This window comes from Triturus cristatus, chromosome 5_1 (assembly GCF_964204655.1).
Source record: "Triturus cristatus chromosome 5_1, aTriCri1.1, whole genome shotgun sequence".
Classification (NCBI taxonomy): Eukaryota; Metazoa; Chordata; class Amphibia; order Caudata; family Salamandridae; genus Triturus; species Triturus cristatus.
Window position 1 is genome coordinate 404,258,450 of NC_140587.1, and position 19,483 is coordinate 404,277,932.

A 19,483-nucleotide genomic window follows, 5' to 3' on the forward strand; every position below is an offset into this window, starting at 1 on the left:
AATTGCAAACATCCGGGCCCAACACCGGATGGTGATCTATGCACAAGTGTGTAGATCTGCAGCTCTACATGCCAAGAACAGATGCATACTGGTAAGTAGCATATTCCTTATAATTGTGTTGCCTCCAGGGGCAATATTAAAAATGCGTATTTCATTCTAAAGTAAGTTGATGACACAAATCACCTAGACATGCTTTTTACTTTTTCTCTTGGGAAAGCTTTTTTTTTTTAAATTCTTTTTATTTGCATTTTTTAGCAACAAAAAACAATTCAACTCACTGCCGTGTATACATGACATGTTATTGACGATACAGCCCCCCACCAACCCACCGCCAGCAATACGGTAGATCCGCTCCCCCTCAATATGTCTGAACAACATGCGCCTGACCCATCCATCCACCCACCCCCCCCTGTTGTGCAGTCTCAAAAACCATCTGTGTAGACCAACGTGCCCCATATGCAACCTGAACTGCATCCATCTCCCGACAGTTTCAAGAATGAGCATTTAAATTACAGCGCCTGGAGCGTGGTTTGCGCCAACCAGTGTGTGAAGGGCTCCCAGATATCCTTCGGCCTGGAGTGCACCGGCGGTAGCTCCTAATACAGAGCGAGCTGCGACTGGCAATATACTACGCTTTTCACCCATTCCCTAATACTAGGCGACTTAGCCACCCCCCAGTGCATCGCAATTTGGCGTTTGGCCAGTAAAATGAGCATCGCTGGCAACTTCCGGTGTTTGGGTTTAACCATAGGCAAGATACCTAGCAGTGCAGCCTGCGGTGTACACGGGATCAGCAGGCCGGTGATTGTACCTACTATTTCCATCACTCTGGCCCAGAAGGCCGCCAGCGGGGGACAGTCCCACGCCATATGCAAGAAAGTAGCCCCGCTTGCGTGACAGCGCCAGCAATTATCTGTATCTCTCAAACCCATGCGGTGTAGCCGGTGAGGGGTGCGATATATCATATGGATATATTTGAAATGTATCAGGCGAAGTCTGTAGTTGGGGGATAAGATCTCCAGGAGCTTACAACAGAGATCCCAGTGTTCATCAGAGATGCCGGTACCCAATTCCGCAGACCACAACCCACGCGCCGCCGGGATCGCTACGGGATGGCTGTATTGCATACGCTGGTACAATCGGGATATGAGCTTGCGTCCCGATTCCACCGTTGGCACGTTCTCCAGGGCAAGTAGATCCGGCGGAGGTGCCGGAAATGTAGGAAACAGTTTTTGACATGTGTGGCGTAGCTGGTAGTAAAGTAGTGTGTCCAGCAGCGTCGGAGCTTCCTCACCACACATCTGCTCCGGCGTGAGGAAGGAATCTCCCGGGAATAAATTACCCCCGTGCGAAGACCGCGCGCCGCAGCTCGCTCCCCAGTGCGCATATTTCGCAGCGGGGGCCACATCGGGTTATCTCGTAGAGGCATCGATCTGGTATAGAGGAGGTCCAGTCCGGCCCTGCGCCGTAGCCCATCCCAGGCCCATTTAAGTGCGTGCACCGGGTCGATGTTGGTGCATCTCCGCTTGTGCGGCGCATAAACAGCCACGGCGAGCAGCAACGGTGCCACTCTATCCGTCTCTATCGCCACATGTGGCTGAAACGGTGTGGGGTGTACCCAGTAGTGCAAAAATTGTGCCTGTGCACAGTAGGCATAAAGTGGGAAATCCGGTGCCGCTAAGCCCCCTTGCTGCTGCGGGAGAGTGAGGGTCTCCCATGCCACCCTCGGCTGCTTACCCCCCCACGCCAGCTCCACCATCTGCGAGCACACTTGGCGCAGAAAACCAGCAGTCAGGGGCAGCGGGATGTTCCCAAATAAATATAAGAACTTCGGCAGGATGACCATTTTGGCCACCGCAATCCTGCCCGCCAGCGAAAGGGGCAAATGCTTCCAGCGACCGACCCGCTCTTCAACCCAACCCAGTGCCCGCCCATAATTTTCCGACCATAGTTGCTGTATGTCCGTGCTTATCCAGACCCCCAGGTACCGCACCGGCCCGTCAGCCCACTTCAGCGGGCAGTCCGGGGTAAAGCGAGTCGTCCCGGCCGTCAGAGGTAGAATAACCGACTTCTCCCAATTTATGTTCACCCCCGATAGCAAGCCATACTCTATCAATTCTCTGGTCATGGGCGAAAGGTTTTCCTGCGGGTCGATCATATATAGAGTAATATCGTCCGCGTACAGGGAGATGGTCAGCGCCCTCGATGAAAAACCAATGCCCCTGTCTGCATGATGCTGTCTGATGCGGGCTGCCAAGGGTTCTGTAGCGATGGCAAATAGCAGGGGCGATAAGGGGCAGCCCTGCCTCGTACCTCTCCCAATGGCAAAATCTTGGGAAAGCTTTAATGAGGGAATGGTGCTGACAGCCCCTCATATGCCAAGTAAACATGCTTTAGTGCCAAAACTAAGTGTGCACTAATTCAAAGTGATATTCTATTATTGCATTTCTAATACAAGAGAATATGCTGATTTGATTTGTTGCTCTAGACTTCCCTTCGGGAGGGTAAGAATAATTGTTAAAAGTCATCCAAAAGTAGTTCCAACAGTTTGTGTATATTTGTAAGTTGCTGCATAGTATTGAGTAGTGTGTATGTGTAATAAAAGTACTTTTTAATTTTACAAAAGAAAAAGCACAGACCGGACTATCATGTGAGTGTTATTATTGTGTATGTGTGAATGGGGATTACTAGCCCACACCACCTTCCTCGAATAAGCCTTGAACTGCTCTGCAACGCTACCCTACGAGTGTCGAGCACTACAATGGGGTGTTTGGTTCACAGTGGTGGACAAGTGCAGATCCATTACTTGTGCAGACCACACAACTAATGACCCATTTTCATACAACTGTCTTAAATGCTTCCCAGCGGCTGACAGATATTACCAATGGAGTATTAATATCGAAATACAGCCCTATCACCTCGCAGAGGCGGTCAGTAAGACTAATGTTAAACTGGCAAATACGAGTGGAACCCCTCAACTGGCACATGGTCTGAAAGACCTTGAGAGAAATGAGCTCCTGCATTGAGACTAGTGGAGTTCTGTAGCGGTGCGGACTGAAGAACGTGAGGGGCGTAGGCGCTACATAGTTACTGGGGAAGCTTTCAAAAGTAGACTCTAAAAATCACAAAGCGTCCCAAATCCTCTGAGCAGACCCTGGTGACTTCCAATGGGAACAACTTATGTATTAATATCAACGCCCGAGCCCCTAGTAAATCCAGAGTGATGCACTCTATAGTAACCAAGCTCCCCAAAAAGGAACAGTTACTGCCCTTGAGGTGTTTCTTGTAGCATCTCATCTAAGTGTTTGTTAAAGTATGCAAGGACCAATCGATGTTCAGTCTTATCAAGGAGTTCAATCACTTACCACAAAATCATTTTTGACCAGGGATACTGTGGTGCATATGATTAGGACATTCTCATAGCATGAACATCTAGATGAGTAGCATAACAAACGAAAAGGAAACCCCAAAAACTCCAATTCCCCTCTTCTCTCCTTCCATATGCTCCAACCCCCGCACCTACCATATATACTGTACTTACGTAATCGGAAAGGAAAAAACATTGTTAAACTATCTAACACTAGAGGGAAAACGATGAGTAGAAGAATTCTAAGTGCCTTCCAACTTTTAGATTCAGTCTATCTGGGTGCCAATCTCCTCCTTTCCTCCATGTCAGAGGTGTCCAAACAGAAACCAATTATCTGTGTCTCTCAAAGACATTACACATGGAAGAGATGAATATCTTGAGTGTTTTACAGGCTGGATTTAGGAAAAGGGTGTCAACTGTTGACCAGCTTTTAAGGCTGCAATTATTATTCTGGAAGACAGTATCAGTGGAGGGTGGCAGCCTCTATCTGATATTCGTCGACCTGAAAGCAGCTTTTGATATGGTTCCAAGGGCTAAGCTCTGGGCGGTATTGCATAAGCTGGGAGTCCCCTTGGACCTACTAGCTATGATCATAAGATTGCACACTGGAAACTATGCGCAGGTCCGATATGGTAAGGCAGGCCAATTAACCGCGCGCTTTCCAGTCAACAGAGGAGTCAGGCAGGGATGCGTGCTAGCCCCTACCCTGTTCTGTCTTTATGTTAACGCTTTGGTTAATCATATTAATAAGACGGACCGTGGTGACTCCCCTAGACTTAATGGTAGAAAGGTTCCAGTCATGCTATTTGCAGACGACACCCTTCTGCTATCCAAATCCCCGATGGGCGTTCAACGTGTTTTAGATAGTTTTTTAGCATTTTGCATTGACCATGGGCTCGAAATAAATATTTCGAAAACTAAATACATGGTTTTTAATCCAGCTAACACAACTCGGCCTAATCCCACACTTAATGGAACAACTCTAGAAAGGGTCTCACTATTCGATTACCTAGGGATCACACTTTCTGAGTCTTTTTCCTGGGCTCCTCAACTAGACAAAGCAGCTATGCGGCTTGCCCAACTATCTGGTGCGATATTAAGAATGGCTAAATACACCACACATAGGGCTCCTGGCCCTGCTGCAGAAATCTACAAAGTGCAAGCAAGAAATGCAGCTTCATATGGGGCAGAGTTGTGGGGCCATTCTCAGTTGAAAGGTCTTTCTCTAATAGAGAACAAGTTTATTAGACTTTTATTGGGCTTACCGCAAAGCACCCCTTTAATACCACTACGTCTTGATCTGGCAATACGACCAATAGATGAAGAAGCTGGCTTACGTCCTTTAACATACTGGCGAAGACTTTGGCTCACAGATGAGCTAGGGTCCTATTGTCGTGATCTTAGTTCAATAATTGCAGTTAGCACTTCTAAGAAGTTTCCCTGGCTTGTTTATATTAAGGAGATGTGCTACAGGATTGGTTTGCCTGAACTCTGGACTAGTCCTGGGGTATTTTGTTTGAAGCTCTCTCGTGTCAAACTGGTCCAGGTATATAGGCAGTATAAGCTAAGTGTATTACAACAAAACACAACTCTTGGCAGTCTTTCGAGACAGTTTTTGTTAAATAAAGACCAGTATATCTTTGAATCATTCCTGAATGAAGTGCACCCATCTCTGGCAAGGAAACTATATATCCAATTTAGGCTGGGCACCTTACCTCTTAGGGACTTTACTAAGAACTGGTCCAAACAAAGAGAAACCATTTGCCCAGCCTGTGGAAGGTCGCCTGAGACAATAACCCATGTATTGTTTCTTTGCGTTGCATATAGAGCCCCCAGGAAATATTGGCTCATTCCTCTATGTAGGAGCCTAGGATTTACAAGATGTACTGAAGCCTATCGCATCTTAGCCAGCGATACAAGTACTGTTGTAGTGTTTGCTGTTTCACGTTTTTTACATGCAATGTGGATTAAGCGTCTTAAGTACTAAAGAATCGTATGCTGCTATGTATATCTTCCATGGTCTATTTTAAAATCAATTTCTTAATGTTTTTATCATGCTCAAATGTGCTTTTTATATGTATTTTATGCAACTTTTATGATCTTTTGATCGAAATAAAGTTTACAAATGGCAATGGCAAAAAATGGATACAGGCCCATCTTTCAGTGCTGATCCCGTCTCAAGCAATTATCAAGTTTGTTTCAGGAATAATCTCCCAGCCAAAGTGCATACAGGAGAAACTTAAAACGTATTTACATCCATTCTCCCTTCCCACCTATTCTTGAATAATGTTAAAATCCTATAAATTCTTTCTACAGTCTAGCCAACATAAGATATAAATGTGTCTACCATTGGGCTGCTGGTTTATCCCATTATGAAAACTCTTGATGTCCTTATCCATGGCAGAAATATCTAGTCTGTGGTATGTTACATTGTAAGACACCTTTTTTTACTGAAACGTTTTGTGAAATATTAAGTTTATTTCTGGCTTCTTCATGTAGGTATTAAAAGTGGACGGTGCCTATGTTGCTGTAAAGTTTCCAGGCACATCTAATAATACAAATAGCCAGAACACCTCGGTGTCTGATCCAGATCCTTCATCTCTCCTTCAGGATTGTAGGCTTCTTAGGATCGATGAACTTCAGGTATTTAACGTACGCACCTTGATCCAGTCAGACATTGCATGCATCTAATGTAAACTGCATTTTAAGTGTTTGTTTTTAATTATTTGTAGGTAGTAAAAACTGGTGGTACTCCAAAAGTTCCAGACTGTTTCCAAAGGACTCCTAAAAAGCTGTGCATTCCTGAAAAAACTGAAATTTTAGCTGTGAATGTAGATTCTAAAGGTATGCACGTATATTTTTCATGATTATTCTGCACTCTTACACAAAGAATGAACAATGAAGGGAAGCGCATGTTACTGAGAAGGTGATAAGACTGATAACCGATGCCCCACAAGAGTCCCTCTAGTGTGTCTAAGAAAATAGTCCTTGGGTGACAGAAAAAAGGCATTTATCATCAATGCTCAAATATTTTGATAGCACAAATATGTAGATGTCTTTGGAGACAAATGAGCTAGTGTGCATTTCTTAACCCTACTGCCAGTCTAACAGAGGTTCTAAGAGATTTATATAATGTGTTCATGTTTGACAAAGCAGCTCAGATAATGGGTTAGTGAAGTACAATCTGTAGCTAAAAGGTACGAAACACTGCTGTATTCTTTGATTAGGTAGAAATCATGGATTGCTATGGTCCGGCAAATATGAAAATGAGTTACTTACCTGTAACTACGGTTCTCCAGTAGTGGTGTCTTTTTTATAGATTAACATTCTTGAATCATCCCTGCCGTCTAAGTGGGAGTCCCACGGTACCATTAGAAAAGTAGTAAATAATATAAGTTTAGGCTACAATGCAATGAAAAGTGACTGCAATAGCCTATCCATATCCTTTTGTAAAAAAGAACCAGACTTGAGTAATTAATCAGACGACAGCACTCTGTAGAACACTCCCATGAGATGCTGAGTTTCTCATATTTTCAAGCACAAGTGTGATGAAGTATCTTTGGGGAAATAAGGGAAGCCCCTCTGGATGGGGTGTGTTGCTTGCGAATCTATGAAAGATGCCAATACTGTAGAACCATAATTACAGGTAAGTAACTAATGTTCTTCTCCAGTATTGAATCTTTCATAAATTCACATGCTTGAATCAGAATAGCAACCTGTTGTAAAATGTAAACGTTGCAGAAATAGAAGCACCCTTAGAGGATGGTGGGTAACAACATAATACATATCTGCATTACTAGCATACAATAAATGTTGGCATGTCAATTCAAGCAGTGTTATATAACCACATGATGTGAGATGACGTATAAAGTAAAAAATAAATACCTCAATGAGAAGAGGCTTACGTTCTTGTAACAGATGATGTAGGACTGCTTGTCCTACAGCTGCGTCTACTTCTGAGACTCGATTCTGGTGGAGAAGTTCGAATGGGAGGAAAAGTCCTGAATAATCCTTTCATAAATTGTTTAACAAGCATTTACAATGCAATGGTGTCGGCATTGTTAAAGTTAGAGCTATTGGCATTGCTCATGACATTATTTTTGTTTGTTTTTAAAACATTTAAAGAAACGGCATTGTTATTTACAATGTCAATAGCTTAATCTCTCTCAAATGCGAGACGTATTGCATTTGCACCCACACACAGAGCCACCCACACAGAGCCACCTACACAGTTACCCACACACAGACCGAGCCACCCACGCATAGAGCCACCTACAAAAAAAGCCACCCACACAGCCACACACACAGAGGCACACACATACACACATAGAGCCTCCCACACACACACACAGAGCCACCCACAGAGCCGCAATGTGTGGCGCAAGCTGCAGGGGCCTCCTAAGGAGGGCCCTCGCACTTATGTTTTTTACTTCTATATATATATTTTTTTCATAAATTAAGCACTGTAGTAACCACGAACTGTTCTGAGCATCAGTATGACGGTTCTTCTTAAATTCCTGAGTCCGGCCACAGATAAAAGGATTGTGACTTCAAAGGGAAGTGCTCAGAGTTCAATCCCGCAGCTAGGAAGAGTGGACAGCAACTGGTAATTAGCTGGATACTTTCTCAGACATTTGTTTGCACAGTCATGCCACGTGCTATTTATTGTGCCCTTGGGTCTTATCCTAAATACAGTTTACATCTATTTATGAACTGCCTGTTTCAGCCATGAAGTCTTCTAAGTCTCTTTTTGCATGCTGTCAATACAGCTGGGTATTTCGTTATATAACTGTTTGCATTTACCATATCACCCCCCATTTCCGACGTAAATCCGTTTATGAATTGTACCACCTATGGAGTTTCTATGCCTTTTTATTCATTGTATTAGTTTTAATTACAGTTGCACCACGCTGTTCTCGCGTTGATGAATTGGATTGTTAAAATAATGTATGATTAAACTTGAAGCCTAATTCAATACATTAATGTGATGTGGGAGACGGGCAAAACATAAGAACACCAAAATGTGTAAACGAATAGGTAGACAGGAAACCTCGTACCTCAGTTGACAGACACAATGCCACTGCTCTTGTGTGATATCAGTCTTCACTTGCCGAACAACAACTGTGAGCAAATACGTGACTCCAGTGCTCTCATCGATGGCTCCTCCGTCCCCGGCACTTAGAAAGTTTCTATTATCCTCAGAGGATTGGTGATAGCAAGAAGGTTGGAATGGGTCGTGACTCTGCAGTATCCCGGACGAGGCTGAAAACTGTTAGTACATGTCTCAGCGCAGCAGCGTTAGCTGTATAGATCAGGTGCAGGTAAGCTGCCCACTTACTCTCCCCCATGTCCACGACACCGGCTACAGCCTCACTGTGCTTACCTGAAAGTGGTCAGAGAGAAGCTGTAACCTCTCTCCGCCGCCATCTTCTCATCAGTAGTGAATGTGAAACACCAGAGAACCCGGCTCCTACCACGTGGAAATAGATGGAGGACAACAAGGAAGTATCAACTCGAGAAGAAGCAGCCTCCATATTGGAAAAGCATTTACGTTCATGCCCATTACTAAATCCTCAGCATGTCCCTTTTGATTTTTCAATAATATTTATAAGAATCTTCGAATTACTATATTATACTACTTTATTAATTAAAAAACAACACATACATTTGGGTTATAGTTTCCAACCCCACTACATGCATATATTCCCTCGAAGACAAATACAAAGACATGGCTCACCTCATCGACTCCTGTGGGTTGGCCTCGTAGCACACAGCACAGACATGTTTTGGCAACACGACCTCAGGGGCTTGAGAGCCTGATACGCCATCACCGCCTTTCTCCGAGGTCAAGCAGAAATGCCTCGGAGAAACGCAGCGGCGTTTTCGGATTCGGGGGCGTGTTTTTCTTTCTCTCCTCTTGCCATTGGCTGGAATGTTTACATTCCAGAGGAGAGAGAGAATCGAAAAAACACGCCCCTAAATCCGAAAAAGACTGGGCTCGTTTGGAGAGACAATGCTCTTCTCCAATGGCTGACCAGTATTTTAGAGGCCAGCCAATGGAGAAGAGGTAAAAAAAAAAGGGGCGGGTTAAAGGCCCACTCCAAAACATTAAATCTCGGAGCGAGACTGCGCAAGCGCAGCCTTCGAGCCGAGACCTAAAAATGAGAGAAGAACAAAGGGACAATGCATTGGAAGATCATCTGTATCGAGAGATGGCAGCGAGGTGAACCTTAACAGACACATGTACCAGACCTGATCTGGCCAGAGAGCAGATTAGGCAAAATTTGCTCTGTTGATGAATTAAGAGGATGGATTCTGCTTGGAAGACACCAAGAACAAAGCCGCTTCCACTTTAATCTATAGGCGTTGTTGGTGGAATCAGCCCTTGTCCTAAATAATATATCACTGTAATCCTAAGGGATGTCTACATTCTTGAATTCATTGAATTCAGAAGCCATGCATGCAATTGGAGAGAGGTGTGATGCGGATGGAGGATCTGTCCCTTGTTCACGGTCAATAGAGTTGTCGTTACTGGCAGGCGATAAGGTTGAAATTCCGAGAGCAGGAGGAGTTCTGTGAACCAGTGCTGGTGTGGCTAGTGCTGGGCAATGAGGTTTTCTCCATTTTTATTAGAAGCCTGGAGCTGAGAGGGTTTTGGAGGGTAAGCATAAGCAAAGATCCCTGACCATCTTAACAAAGATGCATTCAACAATGACCCTCTGAAGTTTCCAGTGGGCGAAGACCCGGCATTTTGGATTCTCTTGAGAAGCGAAGAGGTCTAAGTTCGGTGCGCCCCACCTATGGAATATCGAGTCAAGAATAGGCTGATTGAGTTCCCACTCGTGGCTGGTTCTGCTCAGGGTGTCTGCTGGATTGTTCTTTACACTTGGAAGATATTCCGCCTTGATGAATATGCGGTGTAGTAAGACCCATTTCCGGATAAGTTATGCTTCTAGAAATAAATTGTGAGACATCGTATTCCACCTGTTTGTTGAGGTAATTCATGTAGGTGGTGTTGTCCGTTCGTATGAGGATGGAAGACGTTTGTATCCTCGGAAGGAATGACTGAAGCACCTGAAAAATGGCTCTGAATTCCAGGAAATTGATGAGCTTTTTAGAAAGTAAGACACCGTCTGCTTCTTATTTGGAGATCCTAAAGATGGGCTCCCCAACCTTCCAGTGAGGCATCCGTTGTGAGAATTAAATCCAGAAGTGGAGAGAGGAATGTTAGCCTGTGAGAAAGTGCCCTCTTTCTGCATGGTTGCCCCCACTTTTTGCTGAAATGGTTTGACTGAATGTGCCCTGGGCTCCTGCTAATCAGGTACCCAGGGCCTATGTTCTTTCCCTAAAACTGCATTGAAGCCTATACCCAGTTGGCATCTCTGGCCACAGGCCAGCCCCTGGTAAATGGTACCCAGGGCGCTGTGACCAGAGAAGGCCTCTAAGGGCTGCAGCACTTATTGTGCCACCCTTAGAGGCCCTGTACCTTTATATTTTTATATATATATATATATATATATAACAACCAACACGTAAAACGTGTAAAGCGAAGAGCACTCGAAGCAAAATCCAGGGACAATGTTTCTTAAAGCATGGATGCTTTATTCAGTAAGTTCCCCCCCCCCCCATAATTCCCCCGAAACGCTGACAGACGCGTTTCGCCGACTGGCTTTTTCAATGTCAGTTTCCTTTGCATACAACGGGCACATTTAAACTAGAATCGCATGTCACGTGACAAAAATATTGGTATAGAAGATGGACTAGCAGCGACATTGTTCGTAAATTCATGGCGGCCATCTTATAACGACAAATATAACCAAGTAAAGTGCCTTACATTCATGCAAACAATACATGTAAGAGTTAAAATTAAAAGTTGGACAACAATGCAGTGTGGCAAATAACTCTTTTTGTGTTTTTACGTCAAAGAGATTAGGGAGAGACACGTAAATGCAGAATGGCAATATTCCAAGCTCAAATATATTGCCATATATAGAATTCGATGTGTTCTCAATACATCTACACACCTTATATGTTGCTTCAGATTAGTGTCAAGGGGGGCAAAGAGACAAACAAATAACAGTATTATTATTCTCAATTTATAAACATAATTCATCTGTGTCTGTTACCAATAGGCCCCCCCCTCCTCTCGGGCGTCTCATCCGTTTTGCCTAGTCATCTGCTTATATGTAACAATAAAGCCCTGAATGGGCATACAGCCAACTACTGAGAGAGAGTACTCACGTTTGTTAGGCCATGAAACAGCAAATACGAAAACAATTTGTAATTGTTTTTGTTTAGAAATAGATTTTAAAGCGGCAGACCCATAGTTCCTCATCGTTGTTAAGCCCTATAGGGGTCTTGGTCTGGAGATCTATTATGTAGGTTGACTCTAGAATACGAAGTTTTCGTACTCTATCACCACCTCTCTCCGACTTGCACACTTGATCAAGACAATAAAATTTTAATAGATCACAGTTGCTTTGGTGGTACTGTTCAAAGTGTCGGGCAACCGGATATGCTGGGTCTTTATTAGTAATTGCCCGCATGTGTTCCAAAATACGTTTTTTTGTGGGGTGTATGGTGCTCCCTATGTATCTTTTGGCACATGGACAAGTGAGGCAATAAACAGTGAAGTCTGAGTTGCAGTTGAGGAAAAGTTTCATCTTGCGTATTGGTCTAGGGTCATTGGGTCTGCCTGAGTATGTAGTTGTTTTTTCACTAAATTTACAGGCTTTGCAGTGGTTGCAGGGATAGAATCCTGCGAGACCTAGCCTGTTTTTGACTCTGGGGACTGGATCAAAGTGACTATGGACAAGGTAGTCACCTATTGAAAGGCTACGCTTATAAGTTATTACTGGGCGTGCCGGCAACTTTTTTTTGAGGATGTTGTCCGTTTGTAGAATGTGCCAGTTTTTCTTGAAGATCTGCATTACCCGACTGGACTTCTCATTAAAGTTGGTTAGCATCCTAACCTGACCTTCATCTGATTCAGTGGCTTTCCTGGTAATTAATAGATCTTTTCTATTAATGTCTTTGATTTTAGTTTCAGCTATGGAAAGGTCAGCGTTCCTGTAACCTCTTTCCCTGAATCTCTTGGTGGCTTCTGTTTTGACCTGAACATAGTCTTGTTCTTTATAGCAGTTTCTTTTGAGGCGTAGGAATTCCCCGAATGGTATGTGTGAGAAAGTGCCATCTTTCTTGCATGGTATGCCCCCACTTTTTGCTAAATTGCTGAATGTACTTCGATTGAGTGTACCCTGGGTTCCTGCCAATCAGGTGCCCAGGGCCTATGTTCCTTCCTTAAACCACACAAACTCCAAATTGGCAAACCCTAGCCACATGTCAGCCCCTAGTAAATGGTACCCTAGGTACCCAGGGCCTTGTGACCAGGGAAGGCCTCTAAGGGCTGCAGCACTCATTGTGCCACCCTCAGAGGCCCTGTACCCTTACACACACACACTGCCCTTGCAGGCTGAGTGTCTGGGTGCAGGACAAAACAAAGAGTCGACATGGCACATATCACTGTGTACCATGCCCATCACCTACACTGCCAAGGCATATGTCAGCCACCCCTCTAGCTGGGTGCATTACGCCTATGGTGTGGGCACAGGAGCAGGAGCCCTGTGCCCCTACAGTACCCGGGTCCATTCCTGGGCACTGTAAGTGCAGTGCTGTCATTTAAGAATACATGGTGCTGAGAGCTTGTCAAACACGAGCTCCACAGCACCATATTGGCAACACTGAAGCCTGGGAAGTTTGGTATCAAACTTCTCAGCACATTGAACCCACACTGATGCCAGTGTAGGATTTAATGTACTAAGCACCCCAGAGGGCATCTTAGAAGATGCCCCCTTACAGCTAACTTACAATCCACGTCTGCTCTGAGGCTGCCCAGGCTGCCACACAGCAGACACGTTGCTGGACCCCTGGGTGGGAGAGCCCCTGCTCTCCCGGGCCTGCAACAATGCACATCCTGGGTGAGGTGAGAAATCTCCTCCCCCAGGATGAGCAAAGGGAAGCTTCAAAGGCATGCCGCCAGTTGGAGTTTCCCCAGGCCACTGCAACCCCCCACTCTGGCGGGAAGCTTGGCCGGAAACCCCATACAAGGACAGGGGATGTGCCAGCCTGCCCACCCCACCCCTCAGGTGGGGGAGGCGAGGTGAAGCACATCTCCGGGCTCTCGCCATCTTGAAGATGGGAGGCCCTACCCTATCAGGATTAGGCTACTGCCCCCCTCCCACAGGAGAGAGGCAGGATAGGGGGTGTACCCACCCCAGGACAAGGACCCATTGGTCCCTGGCCTTCACCTACCTGTAACGCCCCTAAATCTAGTATTTAGGGGCCCCCTGAACCTTCCTTCCTTAGATTCCAGATAGAAAACGACAAGAAGAGCAAGAAGAACAAAGACCTGCCCTGCAGCTGCTAAAAAGAGAAGAAGACACCAACTGCTTTGGCCCCAGCCCTACCGGCCTGTCGACTCTCGAACCTGCACCAGCGCGGCATCCCACGTGGCCAGCAACCTCACCAACCCCGGAGGACCTGGCTACCTTTTAGCTCTAAGCCCCTGGGACTCCCACGAGTAGAGGCTCTACTCAAGAAACCTATTTGCTATCCCTGGCACCAGCCCGGGACCGCGGACCCAACACACTCTGCACCAGCCAAGCCTGGCCAGTGCCGGAGTGGACAAAGACCCAGAGGACGACCCCACGGCGACTGTGACCCAGAGTCCGGCACCCAAGGACCCCCCTCGACATCCCGGAAGAAGCCTGCAGCCTCAGAACCAAGTGCCACCCCAGCCGCGATCAACCAGAGGGTAAGATTCCCGACGTCAAAAGGCACCCCTGCACCCGGCGCCCTGCGACCCCCTGTGCCCAATCCCGGGGTACCCACCTAACCTACAACTACCCAACTTACCTCTCGAAGTGGTGGTGGCACCTGAAACATCCTCGTCCCCGAGCCTGCAGCCTCTTTCCAAACCGGAACATTCCCATTGATTTCCATTGAGCGCCCTAAGGCTCAAAAGCACCCTGCACCCAGCCGCCCGAGTGGCCCTGGCAGTGCCCTCTCTACACTAACCTACTTCCCCACTTGCCCTGAGTAAGTGACCAGGAGCCCAGCTCCCACAGCCGCGTGGCTTGCCAGACAGCAGCCACCAACCAAGGCCCCCCTATCCCTCATAGGATAACATTGGGCCCAACTCTCTCTGCACCCGGCCGTCCTGAAACCGCTGAGGGTGAACCAACTGTACCTACCTGACACTGGGGGACCCCTGAGTCCATGCCCGGAATTTCAACACTACCAGTCGAGTACTTACCCTTAAACCGCTAACTTCATTTTCCTCATAGGGTAACATTGACTGGCTTTTTCTTCAAAAATCTTCTAAGTGTGAACTTTTCAAAACTGCAAAAATTCACCAAAAATCAGCCAAGTGACAAAAACGAATTTACTCACCTGCTCCTAGGTGAGCTCCCAGTGCTGGATCTTGGTGCCCAGCCCTGACTCTGAAAAGTGTTCACAACTATACTTACCTCTAACTCATTTTTCTCCCATAGGAAACCATTGTCTGCTTTTCTGTGAAATTTCTTCTAAGTGTCTACTTTTGCAAATTTGAAATATTCTTTTAAAATCGTACCATTTCTGCAAACGAAATTACTTACCTGCTTTTGATAAGGACCCCAGTCCTGGGTCTAGGCACCCAGTCCTGGATTACTAAAGTAACGATAAAGTACTCTACCTGCAATTTGAATTTCTTGCCATAGAGATCCATTGAATGTTTTCTGTGAAATATTTTCTAAGTGCTAACTTTTGAAATAGCTAAATATTATTTAAAAATCATTACAGTTATTAAGTCGACTTTCATCACTTGATTCTGAATACTGACCCCAGGCTGGTTCTAGGAGCCAGACCTGGAATTCCAAAAGTAATCTGAAAAGTAATTTATTACAAATAACCTGAATTTACCATTGAGCTCAATGCATTGTTATGTTTAGGAAATAGGATTGTTTATTGCAACCAACTGTGACTGTTTACACAAATTTATTGCTTAAAACAAAAGTATTTATATTCAACCTCTCATTCTGAGAAAGTATATTTTTACCCCCTTTGTGGTTCTAAAAATAAAACAAGGATATATTTTATATATACAAATCATTGGCCTAGAGTTCAGTTATTGAGTGTGTGAAACCATTTGCTGACTGAGTGTGTACAATAAATGCTTTACACTGTCCTCTGGTACTGCCTTACTGCTCGACCAAGCTACCACTTTTGAGAGTAAGGTCATACCTAACTTTGACCTCTATCAGCCTCTGGGGGACTGTGGACTCTGTACACCCTGTACCTATTAGGGAACAGTATATACAGAGCCACTTTCTCACAGTATGTTTTTTATGGTACTGCGTGGGTGGTGGCTGCCAGCATGCAACACAGTGTTGCCTGCTGTAGGCTTCCTAAAGAGTTTAGTAGAAAGTATGCCATTGTCTACATAAATCTCAAGATCCAGATACGTAACTGACTTGTTACTGATTTCCCCTGTGAATCTTAAGTTAAGTTCGTTCATGTTTAGGGAAGCCACAAATTCCTCAGCCGAGGTGCGACTGCCACGCCAAATTATAAAAAGATCATCTATGTATCGGGCCCAAAGAGCGATCTTTTCCACCCAACATTCGTTAGCCTCGCCCCAGGCCACGCGCTTCTCCCACCAGCCCACGAAAAGATTCGCGTAGCTGGGGGCGAAGCACGTTCCCATCGCAGTCCCCCGCAATTGTCGGTACAGTTTTCCTGCAAAGGTAAAAATGTTATTCGTGAGACAGAAAGTAATCATTTGTTTCAGCATCTTGTTGTGTTGGTAATACTTGATGGGTCTTTTGTTCAGAAACCAATCAATAGCAGTTATGCCGTCCTTATGGTCAATACAGGTGTAAAGACTTGTGATGTCCAAAGTTATGAGTAGCATATCTGCTTCCCAGGCAGTACCTTCAATGAGTCTTAAAAAGTCTTGTGTATCCTTGATATAGGAAGCCAAGTCTTTGACTAGTGGAGCCCAAAATAAGTCTATATAGATAGATGTACTTTCCAACAGACTGTTGATAGAAGCCACTATGGGTCTGCCAGGGGGGTTGGTTTCACTTTTATGCACCTTAGGAAGATGGTAAAAAGTTGGAATCATAGGTGTTTCACATCTCGGGAATAAGAATTCGTCTTGGTTCAACAGGCCATCAGCTTTCCAGGTTTGTAAAAGATTGTGATATGTGTCGATGCTTTCAAAATAGACTGTTCTGGATATTGGCATATAACAGTCCTTATCATTAAGTTGTCTCATCGCTTCTTCCTGGTACTGATCTTTATTAAAAACCACCATGTTTCCCCCTTTATCCGAAGGTTTGATTTAAATGGTTTGATCTTTCTCTAAAGATTTTAGGGCCTCCCAGTGTTTCCTAGGAATGTTGTAGCGACGCTCATTAAAATCCTTACGGTTGGCCAAGGTTTTTAAATCCAAGATTACTGCCTCACTGAAGACGTCGATGGCGTCAAATGGTGTCTTAGGGATTGCTCGAGACTTCATTTTGAGGTTGCTATGTCCCCCTATTTGATTTCCAGTTTCCACCAAACATTCATCAGTCAGATGTTCCCCAGACTGTGTGTCTGGCGGTGAGGAACCTAGTTGTTTCATTGTCAGGAGGGTTTCCAAATCATGGCCTGTCAGGGCATCTGACTCGCTAATTCCCATATCTTCTGTTGTTGTCAAACCTCCAGTTCTTGGATGCAACGGGTATATTTTCTGAAATGTCAGCTTTCTAATGTATCTAAAAAGATCAATTCTAGTGCGTGCGTAGTCAAAGCCTGAAGTCGGGCAAAAGGTGGGTCCTAGCTGTAGCACCTTAATTTGTTCCTGTGTGAGAGTCTTGTTAGATAAATTGATGACCGTCATTTCGTTCTTGATTTGGTTTACCATTTCCCCTTCCTCCCTCTGCTGCGAGTTACTCTCGGGGTTAGGTTGTCTCCTCCTGCCTTTGTTTCCCCTCCTTGTTTTTCGTTTCTTTTGTTTCGTGGCAGGGTCTGTTGAGGAGGGTGGGTTCTGGGTGTTGCGAAAAAACCATAGGTTTCACACACGTTATAGTTACGAATTAACATTTAAAAAACCTTGCAAATTCACTTAAAAAACCATAGGTTTCACACATGTTCTAGTTAACTGGACATTTCACTCGTAAAAAACAAATGAAATTCCCCCGTTATAGTTAGTGCAGGCAACTATAACTCACGCGACCGCAATCCTCTGCTGATGACGTCAGATATTACATCACTGTATTTAGACAATTATTTACCCATGTCTTCTTCCATTAATCTTTAGCTATACATATATTACAAATAATTATTTTTCATAAAGACACATATGTCATCAGTGATGTAATATCTGACGTCCTCAGCAGAGGATTGCGGTCGCGTGAGTTATAGTTGCCTGCACTAACTATAACGGGGGAATTTCATTTGTTTTTTACGAGTGAAATGTCCAGTTAACTAGAACATGTGTGAAACCTATGGTTTTTTAAGTGAATTTGCAAGGTTTTTTAAATGCTAAGTTATGTATTTTTTTGTTGTTTTTTTTCAGGTTTTAACCCGTGCGCGCACCGAGCACCCACGGTTCGGCCTGCGCGCAAAGTGCGCGCACCTCGCGATTTTTTTTTTAAAAAAATGAATGTTTTTTTCGCCCTTGGGGGTCCTTCTGTGACCCCCTGACCAAGGCTAGGGGGTCAGGAACTGTGCACTCTGCCCCCTTTTCACATTCTCCACCTTTTTTTTCACCCCCTCAGACTGCGAGAGACAAAATGGCGGCCGACACTTCCTGGTTTCGACCGATTCGAATGTTTACCGACATCTAACAACCAATCAGAATTGCGCTCGCGCACGGCAGGGTGCGCGCACGGTGTGCGCGTATAGATATTGATATGCTTTTAAATGCTATTTTCTCAGGAAATACTTTACAGGTTTCCACCAGACCTGCAAAAGGCACTTCCTTGACTCTATGGCTACCTCTCTGCCAAATTTCACGTAATTCTGTTCAGCCGTTCGGGCTGTAGCTGCGACTAAAGGTCCTATGGAAAAATGCATGGGGAAAATGCGTTTTGGGACCCCCCCCTTTTTCTCGGCCCCCGCTTGACGAATCACCCCGAGACTTTCAGGGTAGGAGCTGAACGGAGCGCCCCATTAGTTTTGAAAATTTCGCGAGGATTCGTCAACCGGCGCCAAAGTTATTCAAAATAGAATTTTTAGATTTCCTATGGAAATTAGGTTGTAACTATAACTATCTACTGGCGACTGAGTAAAGAGTCGACATGGCACACGTCCCTGTGTGCCATGCCTACAACCCACTGTCCCGGCGTAGATCAGTCACCCCTCTTGCTGGGTGCCCTATGCCAGTGGTGAGGGTGCAGGGACATGTCCCTATACCCCTACAGTGTCTAGGTCCATTCTTAAACATTGTAAGTGCAGTGCTGCCGTTGAGAGTAAATGGTGCTAGGAGCTTGTGATTACAAACTCCACAGCACCATAATGGCTACACTGAAAACTGGGATGTTTGGTATCAAACTTCTCAGTAGCCCAGGAAGAGCGATCTGTGGCAGGGGAGCTTCAAAGGCCTTTCAGCTTTTGTAATACGACCTCCAAGGTCCCCCAGTGTCCCAGAGCCCGAGTCCACTGCAGGTTGACCCCTCCAGGACTCCCAGACGTCGCCTGCATCCTAGGTACGGAGAACCCCCCCCCCCCCCCCCCCCCAAAACCCCCCCCCCCGCCGCGCGGTGGCCCGGTAGGGTGAAAACCGACCAAAAGACACCCCTGCATCCAGCCTCCCTGAGCCCTGGAGAACAGCACCCGAGGAGCCCTCTAACTTACCTGCCCAGCTGTTGGTTTCTCCTGGAAATCTTCCAGGACCGAGCCTGCAGCTGAAAACCAAAACCGAAAATCCCTATTGAAAACAGAACACCCAACGCCCTACCAGCAACCTGCCCCCAGCACGCCGCTGCGGGTGCACTTTTTGTGCTAAACAGGATCCCCTTTTGCCCTGAGTCTAACACTAGGAGCTTGGCTCCCACAACCTTGTGGCCTGCTCGCCAGCAGCTAACA

The 19,483-nt window shown here is 45.5% G+C and overlaps 1 protein-coding gene across 15 annotated transcripts in view; it reads left to right on the forward strand.

Annotated features, from left to right (window-relative positions):
* Window positions 1-19,483, forward strand: part of UBR5 (ubiquitin protein ligase E3 component n-recognin 5) — a 2,036,132-nt gene that overhangs the window by 551,764 nt on the left and 1,464,885 nt on the right. For all 15 annotated transcript variants that reach the window (XM_085605144.1, XM_085605147.1, XM_085605145.1 and 12 more), the window contains 2 exons: window positions 5,867-6,010; window positions 6,100-6,211. In XM_085605144.1, coding sequence (XP_085461270.1) covers window positions 5,867-6,010; window positions 6,100-6,211 — 256 coding nt within the window. The remainder of the gene's footprint in view (window positions 1-5,866; window positions 6,011-6,099; window positions 6,212-19,483) is intronic.